Source organism: Exserohilum turcica (genome assembly GCF_000359705.1).
Source record: "Exserohilum turcica Et28A unplaced genomic scaffold SETTUscaffold_3, whole genome shotgun sequence".
In the NCBI taxonomy this organism is placed as follows: domain Eukaryota; kingdom Fungi; phylum Ascomycota; class Dothideomycetes; order Pleosporales; family Pleosporaceae; genus Exserohilum; species Exserohilum turcicum.
The window spans coordinates 3,290,323-3,299,658 of NW_007360136.1; the positions used below are offsets into that span (position 1 = coordinate 3,290,323).

General features: G+C 48.3%; 2 protein-coding genes across 2 annotated transcripts; both read right to left on the reverse strand.

Annotated features, from left to right (window-relative positions):
• Positions 1-1,492: 1,492 nt before the first annotated feature.
• Positions 1,493-2,720, reverse strand: SETTUDRAFT_179906 (uncharacterized protein; the record flags this gene model as incomplete). The annotated part of the gene is made up of 1 exon (XM_008029662.1): positions 1,493-2,720. Exon 1 carries the CDS (start codon positions 2,339-2,341, stop codon positions 1,493-1,495), a length of 849 nt encoding a protein of 282 aa, XP_008027853.1. The 5' UTR covers positions 2,342-2,720.
• A 324-nt stretch (positions 2,721-3,044) lies between these two features.
• On the reverse strand, positions 3,045-4,825 carry SETTUDRAFT_138170 (uncharacterized protein; the record flags this gene model as incomplete). Its single annotated transcript, XM_008029663.1, has 4 exons — positions 3,045-3,953; positions 3,998-4,387; positions 4,439-4,521; positions 4,582-4,825. The coding sequence occupies 4 exons, from the start codon at positions 4,823-4,825 to the stop codon at positions 3,114-3,116; spliced, it is 1,557 nt and encodes a 518-aa protein (XP_008027854.1). The 3' UTR covers positions 3,045-3,113.
• Positions 4,826-9,336: the final 4,511 nt, after the last annotated feature.

Below are 9,336 nucleotides of genomic sequence, written 5' to 3' on the forward strand. Positions count from 1 at the left end.
GCGATGAACAATGGACCTATCTATGCATCGAATGAGGACAGTGATTTCAGAACCCCTGGGAACCGTTTGGAAGAAGGCTTTGATGTCGTTTACCATAGCAGCTTGTCCTTTCTTTTCCTTGCGCCACTCGAGGTCGACACGTAATTGCTGCTTGTGAAAGGGTGGAATCGAGGACCTCCCATTTGACTGGAACGGGTGCATTTTTTCCGAGCCGCTCCCCCAAGAGTAAGGCCCTCTTCTCTTCTCTTCTTCATACTACCGGCCCGATCATGTTGCATCTTGTTGCCGCTATATGACTTGGTGCTTGTCAATTCTTTGTTGGAAGATACGCCTAATGTCAGCACGCGTTGATCTTGCTATTGTGCGAGGGTGTGAAGTTATGGGTAAATTTTCAAGCTGTTGCGTCATACAGCACAGGATTGCTTCTGAAATTCGTGCTCACGCGTGCTACGGTATCTTACCAAAGGTGAGGGAGGATAGCAAAGGAAGACTGGGGCAATCAATGGACGAATCCACAATCGCAGCCTCAGGAAATTGATATGCAGACTCAAGGCTGTGATGTTTTCCATCATTGCAGATTTGTATGTAGACTGTTACGTGACATTACTTGCGCTTTTCAGGTAATCTTATCTAGCGAATCCTGATATACCCAATTGTATCAAAGACAAAAAACAGTTCAAAAAGCACTAGATTATGCTGGGTTGAAGATGTATGAGAATATTTATTGTCTTTGGATTCAAGAAACTATGCATTGTGTAGCCGACTGACAAAACTGACCTGCATTTTACCGACCCAGCAAAAATCAGGCAACTAGTCCATGCACATTCTCAACAAGCGCAAAAAAGAAGTCATTAGACTAGATCAGACCGAAGCCCAAGGGGCTCTGTTAAGATTGTTAGAATCCGTATTCGAACACGGGCAATGTATTGGAGTAAACTCACCGAACCCTCAACCTTTGGTGTAACAGGCAAAGTGCCGAAAACCAACGCGCTACCATTGCGCCAAGGCTCCAAGTAGATGATTTGATGGAGAAGAGGAGAAATTGATGTATTGTATTTCACAAACAAAAAGATGTGTGTGTGTGAATCGGCGCTAAAAGTGGAGAAGCATGGCGAGCTGCGAGGTTTTCTTGCGGTAAGTGGGGGTGGGGAAGGGAGGGGTACCAAGCTTGGCTGGACCCCTCTCTTTGTGCACTTCAATGGCTCTTGCATCGCCAGCGCACCAGCACCGACAGTTTGTTTTAGCACCATCTCAGCGTCTTTAACTGCGAGTGGAAAAGCGTAGCGTGGAGTTCCCGGCTCCGCACTACCACTACTGGTGAAGACTGCACGGCTAGAGGATGCATTCATCAATGTTTGAGCAACACGTCAGAATGGAGCGCCATGTTGCACTGGATGAACATTCATAATGTATCTATCTATACGCCAAACCATGCTATCGCTAATCGACAAGACAGTGAGTATACAAGCCTCGTGTTCGAGTAACACAAATGTTAGTCTAAGTTTCGCGGTTTCCTCCACAGCTTGTCTGTATCTAGCTGTCGGGTAGAATTTACACCGCTGCTTGGGTGTGATGCAGAGTATTCGATACCGCAGGATCCACGATCCAGCGCTAGAGTGTTCAGATCCCAATGTAACTGCTCTTCTGGATCTGTTGCCAAACTTGTGCGAGTCCGGCCCTGAATCTGAGGCGGCGCTTGATCGGCTGTCGAGGTGTTGGACGCCATCAATGACAGTGACAGACAGTCGAGCTCATTTGCAAACTCCATCTCCTCTTTACTGGCCTCCATGGCAGAGCAAATGTTGCTTGGGCGCGTCTTAGCCTTGAGCTCCATCTCGTAGACTTGCTGGTCACGGGAAAAGTCTGCCTCCAACTGTTGGTGTTCGGCGTACCATTGGTCATACTGCTCTTGTGTCATCTGCTCCATCCGTGGGTACAAGGCGTTGTGTTGGGCCTGGCGCTCTCCCCATATCTTGGCCGCCTCGCCTTGAATGCATTCGTGACAGATAAAGGCAGCTCCTACAGCATTTCCGTAGGGCTCGACACAGTTTGCGCCACAGTCCTCGACCAGATCTGTCCGGATACGATGCGAGCACAGGAGCTGGTGGTAGAGGCGCCCTTGACACGGCGCAAATCGTTTTGAACGTACATTGTTGAATGTGGAGGCGGATGAAGAGGGTTGGGTCGAGGTGGCGGAGGGTGAGTTTGCGCCACCGCCATCTGCATCTGGCGAACTAGTCCACCCCCATCTACACGCCATGACGAGGTTTGCGTGAGACATGACGTCGTCTGAGACTTTGGAAGTTGGTGCTGTCCGAAAGGCGCTATTTGAGAAATCCATAGTCAGGAGTTTTTGCGGTCCAGCACAGGGTCGAAGTGTATTGATATGTCGGTGGCGTCAGCTGACGACGCGTGGTTGCCTTGGAGACTTCCAAGCAGGCGAGAGGGTCCAAAGATGGAAGCAATCCGATCTGCTAAATAGACAACGGAGTGAAGGATGCAGGCCGTGGGGAAATAATCGATGTGTTTCGTATGGTCTTGAGAAGGTGCATCGTGTGTGCACAGGGCACCTGTAGACGTGGAACGCTAGTTATCCAGCGGTAGTGGGCCTGCTATCGGAGTGACTGTTGGGTGGCCAAAAGGGCATGCTACCATGCAGGCGGGCCGATAGCGATATTCCTTCGAACGCGCAACGAGGGCCGAGGGAAATGATGTGCTGCTGGGATGGAATGTCGTGGACGAGTGAAAGCCGATGGGTCGCGACGCGCTGCGCTAATCCCGTGACGGCGCTAAGCCTTGCGCGGGCCGATGACGCTGTGGAAGCTTCGAGTTGCCTTCCGCCGCCAACCGCCAGCCACCTTTGAGCTTGCACTACACACGAACACGACCCAAGCTGCACTGAACTTCCAACGACAAGATACTGGCATCGCCTGAAACAACGGGGTTTCAACATTCACGTCATGCCGTCACATGGCCCGCAGACGGCCAGGAAGTGGCGAAAAAGCAAAAAGAGGACACCGGTCACTTGACCCCTGTTATACCAATCGGATTTGTTTTTCCTTGCTGTCCAACTATGTGTACTTATGTACCTACAGACTGGCGGCACCGGATGTCTAGATCAGAAACCTAAATCCCCGGTCCTGTCCAACGCCCGGCACACCGTTGATGGCGCCCTCGACGTGCTCGCCCCGGGCGAGCTTCTTATTGAGTCGCACCAGGATCATGCGCATAATGACCGTCATGATAATCACCAGTGCTGCCGTCGCACAATCTACGCTCAAGGGCACCGTCAGGTTGGGCTGTCCCTTCTTTGGCTGCGGGTACATGTAACTGGCGTAGATCGAGCTCGAGTTGCTGACGGCGTTGATAAACGCCAGCGCTGCCGCTCTCTTGGCGGGCGGGCGCGGCAACGAATTGGAGATCCAAGCCAAAGCAACAACATAGCCCGTGTACACACCTGGTACCATGAACATCATGGCCACGTAGCGGGGCGCTGTCGAGTGAGTAGCGGCTGCGAGAATAAAGGCAAACACACCAACGCAGAGAGGTATGACAATGTGGAAGAAGCGCTCGCCTGTGCGGTCCGCATGCCAGGCATTAAGGTAGGTGGTTATGACCGCAAGCATGTAGGGTGGCGCCGTAAGCAACAGCGTCTCGATGTTCGAATATCCAAGCGTCTTCACCACGGTTGGGAAGAAGTTTGTGACAGATGCTGATGAGACGATGGAGAGCATCAGAATGGTCAAAACCCACGTCTTGACATCGAGCAGAGCCAATTTGAGGCCGTGGAAGAAGGTTTGCGACTCCGAAGATACCCAATCGTCTTCACCGATATCCTCCTCTAGGCGAAAGGCGGCAAGTTGGCGCTCTTCTTCAGTCAGCCACGACGTTGTGCGTGGAAAGTTTGGAAGGATCCAGAATGCTGCTGCGGCGATACCGACCGTGATGCCGCCCTATGTCTATTAGCCAAATTCCGGCACGCTGCGAAACAATTTACCTCGATAATGAATACCCAGCGCCACGCTCTTAAGCCATGCGTTCCGTCCATGTTGCTCTTGATACCCGCTGTGATCAACCCACCGAACGCACCCGAGATCAGAGACCCAGAATACAGCACTGCCGTCCGAAAGCCAAGCTCCTTCCTCGTATACCACGTACTGAGATAGAACAAACACCCGGGAAAATATGCTGCTTCGATGAAACCCAGGAAGAAGCGACACGCGACGAGCCCGCCAAAGTTTTGGCACGCAGCTGTGGCCCCAGAAATGACGCCCCATATGACCATGCAGGTGGGAAGGTAGATTGCAGGCTTACCAGTCTTGTTGAGAAAGAGGTTGGAGGGGATTTGCATGAGAATGTACCCGACAAACAGGATAGAGATGGTCGTCTGATACGGTTAGTATGAATACCGCAGTGTCGAACGGGAGTACCACCATACCTGATATTGCACACTAGAGAGATTTAGCTCATCTTGAAGTCCAGCCAGACGTACAGCAGCAATGTTGTTTCGGTCGAGGTAGTCTACCAAGGTCAGCACCTTCTCTGGCGAAATCAATGTAACTCAAAAGCAACAGGACTTACTCATGATATACATCAAAATAACCATAGGCAGCAACCTCGTATCGATTTTGCGCCTCAACTTCTTCTCCGCCTCCTCTCGCGCCTCAGCAGACATAGCAGCCACCAGCGGCGGTGGCTGGAGTTTGCGCGTTGTCCCAGCGTTGCCCGCCTCTGCTTCTAGCGTTGTAGGAGCGATATTTTCCTCCGAAATATGCTCCACAGAAGGTTTCCGGTCGTAATCCGCGGCCTTGGTTATGGCCGCCATGACTGCTCAACTAGCCTGCGCGCTGTGCTATTGTAAGAAAAGGATCTAGCGCGACGTGGCCAAATTTCACAGCAAAGGAAAACGTCCTCAACAAAAACAAATGTCAGACAAGAACCACCAAGCAACGTTACTGGGCCCCAAGCTTCAACTTATATTAAGCTTACGTGCAGGCTCAGGCTTAAATGGCAGGGTTTAGCCGTGCGCCATGTACGTAGTCAACTCTCCGCACCGCACATTTACGAGTGCGAGCGGGTGCCGACAGCCATACAGGAATCACGGGCCGCAGACGAGATCAGCAGCTCGGCGACAGGCAACACAAGGCATGATTGGCCGTGACGACGGTAACAATGCAACGGTATCATGGGGTGCGGGTGCAAGATGCGGAAGCCGGGTTAGCATGTGTTTGGTTGAAGGAAGATTAATATCAGAATGCGGGGTGATGATCCACCGAAGGCCCGTCATACGTTGGACCGGATCCAGGCTCAACGCAACCCGGGATCACGGGACGGCCATGCAATAACCATAGCCATGGTGTGATGGGGGTACCCCATGCATGTCATTAATTTTCCTACGTGGCACAGCTGTTGGTGGTGTGATGGACGCTTGTCTGGGTAGTTCTCGCTAATCTCATAAGAGCCCATCTTATCACTTTACTTAATAGCCTTGTATGCTCGTAACTCTTGGCTTCTACCTCCTTATAGCCATCTCTGTATGATTAGCAAAGCCAAAGTCGCTTGAATATACATCGTACCAGCAGCTAAAAGCATACATGCTGCTCTTTGCAGTTCTAGCCCTCGACTCATAGTCTGCCTTTCTCCTGACCATGAACTCTAGAGTCACCCTGTTATAACCCACCTCTTCCGTGTTGTATACATATTTTGCGAGTGAAAAATCGTCATGGCGAAATACTATACGTACTTTGACTTTATAATCTTCTTTTTTATGGCAAACAGAACATGGGTATTAATTGCTACCTGCTGATAATAGATCCACAAATTTTGACAAGCCCCTATCACCTGTCGGATTCATAGATGAAACAGAATGGTGTATTCATTCTATTGCTCTGCGCTTGGCCAGCAGAACAATAAAGTTTATTAGGCAAATACATGAGGTTGCTAATATCTATTTGTCCAAGAAGCTGCCCGTTCGTGCGATCAAATGGAGCTCGCAAGAACACAGAACAACCAGTTTCCCAGGCCAATCTTTCCTACATATTCTTAAAGTCTATGATTTTTTTTATTGACCTATCTCCCTGTGTATTCCTGAAATTATTTCATCAACCACCCAACTTTTGGATCGTTTACTCGAATCGTAGTGGGTATCTCTCACTAATAATATATTGAAAAAAATAAACATGCTTCTACTAATTGTTCGGTCAACAAATAGATCGCTAGGTACATATATACTGATGAAATTAGGGTGCTGACTACTACAGTAATCTTGCTTACTTATACATGATTTTAAGTATATAGTGCTGAACCTACATCAACAATAAGACGTGCACTTAAAGCCTTATTCCCCGCACCTGTTGAACAGAAACTGGACAAATCGATATTCTACAGGCTAATATGCTCACGTCACATAAACCTTATTAATACACCTCGCCCAAATAGCAGTACCCTCAACCTACAAGATATGATAAGCCAAGGGCATGTTTCTTTTATGCATGGTATGGGCTTAGCTGGCGGACATAGTAGCAGCCACCACCTATCGCTACATTATAACATACGGCAAAAGCTCCTAGGTCTGCCGTGTGGTTGTGTCGGTTTACATGAATTATTCTCATCGCGGGACCGTGCCAGAGATCAGACTGTTTACCGACAACGGGCAGACTCCGTGGTGCGCCACGGTGCCTGTGCAAGGAGAAGCCCTCAGCATCATCTCCCCATCAGTATCTGGAGATATTGAACTGGGAAACATCGACCAGGGCCCTGTGGCCCACCACGGAAGCTGACAGTTTGATATCTGGATTCATCAATGAGCTTTCACAGCTGCGAGCACACGGTTCCAGCAATGTACCCTAGATTAACCTTTGTCACCGATGGCGATGCTCACCCGTTAGACGTATGCGACTTGAGTCAGGATGCGGTCATGTTTGCTTAAGAGAATGGACTGCCTCTCACGCATATAAGGCCCGTTGCAGGGTATCATGGATCTATTCGATACTGTATCGGAGAATGGATTGCATGTAGCATTGGCTGCAGCCAATTTCAGTGTCTGCTTGATTTCGCTATGCCAGTGATAGTTTCCTGAGTAGTCACTGAGTTATAGTACTAAGTATACACAGCTTAAATAGCATAACAATAATACAGACACCTGCTTACAGATAGGTTAAATAACAAGCTGATAGTAGATCGTTTAACCACCGCTAAAACTGAGGTACTGCACAAACCTTGAAAAGATTGACCAAACTATGCACAAGCCCATAGCTAGAGCAGCTTACTGTATTAGGGTCTTTGTTAGACAGAACCTTTGACAGGCACCTCTGTATGCTGTTAGTGTTTTTCAATCTTTACTCCCTATTTGCTTACCTTAGCATCCTTCAGACGGGTTTTGGCTAGGTTTTACAGTTACTCTACTATGATATAGGCAGTGGCGCTCTCATTATACGCTTCTGAAAAGTCCTATATACAGAGCTTATAGGAAAAGCCTTTTTAGGGGAATGTAAAGAAAAAGAGATTATATGCAATTTGGCCGTTATAGTGGGATTGTAAAGTTATGAAGCGAAAACATTAGGCAACTGAGCCGTACTGATCTGCGCTATCCTTGTCCACCCAGGACTAGTCTAGTTGTAATATCGTATAGCCAGATCAAAGCGTCGTGCATATACCTTCTAGAAGTCAGCTGAGTTCGGCCCGACGCAATTGAGGCTTTTACTATAGAGAGGTTCAATTCTAGCCATGTATTTAATAAAGGGGCATTCTTATTTCTTTCGCCATTAGACTCTCTCAGGATAGACATTATATCTGTTCGGTTCGTAGCCTATTGTTCTCCCTGCATACTCACACCTAACGATAGTTTCTAGTTAAGAATGAAGGCGACTACTCTTATTGCTTTTGCAGCGCTTGCGCTCCCGGCATTGGCAGGTGTTCCTCATGAACAGTCATGCTCTGTCGGATTTGGTTGCGAATGCAACTACAAAGGCACATCGGACCGCTGCGCTGTTTGGACCGATAAGTATTACGGCGTTTTCAGTAATTGCGATTGCCCGACCACGTATCATGGCTATGATCTTGAGAGCATTGACTGTATCAATGTTGGAAAGTACAATGGTCGACATAAGTGCAGGTATGTTGAAAGCATCAATAACATATGCTATGATTCACAGACTTACATAAACATTCAGGGATGGTTAAATGTCAGCTTTACTTGAACAAGCAACACAGGCCGGTTGAAGAGACACTACTTTACATTTTCTCGTCTCTCTAGTTCTGGTAACCATTTGCCTTTGAATAGAAGGTGAAACGTACCGGTATCCGCAAAACGAATGAAGTTGCACAGCAGGATCAAAGCATTATAGATGTAACAACTCTACATTTACTAAGTTTATAATAAGATAATACCGTGGTTCACAAGCGAGTCAGCCACTTTGCACTGGCGTGTCAACGTCGAAACTATAACGCGTGATGTGTCAATAACGCACCATCCGAACTTCCTCTACTGAATCAGATCTTAGCTTGCTCTTTTTGATATCCAATGAAAACGTTTTCGACGCTAAAGACGTGCTGCCTCTATCATAACATAACTTGAGCTACTCTCTAAGACTAACGAGCTAGGAAGCGCTTCGGACGCGACTGTGAAGCGGACTCGAAGCGCCTAAATCAACTAGTAATCAAGCCCCCATCGGCAGAGGTCCTCTGATAGGCCATCAGCATATTTTGACGCGCCCCAGAGGGCATGAGGATATCGCCGCTTGAAGCCAGCGCTTTGCAGTGTATTACACGTGGCGCAAGGCTTTCTCTACAACGGGCATAACCGCCATGTTGGTATTCATCATAACCATGGCCCCAAACCTTAAGTGCGCATTTCTGAAACCGTAAGCGACTGAACAAACACTGTATTTTCTTGGCTTGATATATCACTGATACGATTAACATTGTGCGATCGGCGGCAAACTCTTATCCAAAATGCAGAATCTATCCCTCCATGCTTCTCATGCCGACAATCATGTCAATCGCTCTCTCCACTAAGAAACATTCTAATAAATAACTAGCCCCACCACAAAGTGCGCGCGACCACAAAGTGCGCGCGCGGCCTCACCAAAACTACCTTAAAAACGAGGCTATAGAGCCACACCAAATAGATATTATCACGATATATTTTGGTGGTGAGATCAATAGGCTTTAATATATATATACAGCTATAGAAATCGAGACGGAGTTCTAATCGCGCGGCCGCGACGCGAGGTTGGAGGTGGTGAGCTTGCAGCACCTCCCTGAGGCTCCTCACCACCTTCGAGGCCTCGCGATAGGTCTTCTTTTTTTGAGTAGTCCTTTGCAGGAGCCATGAAG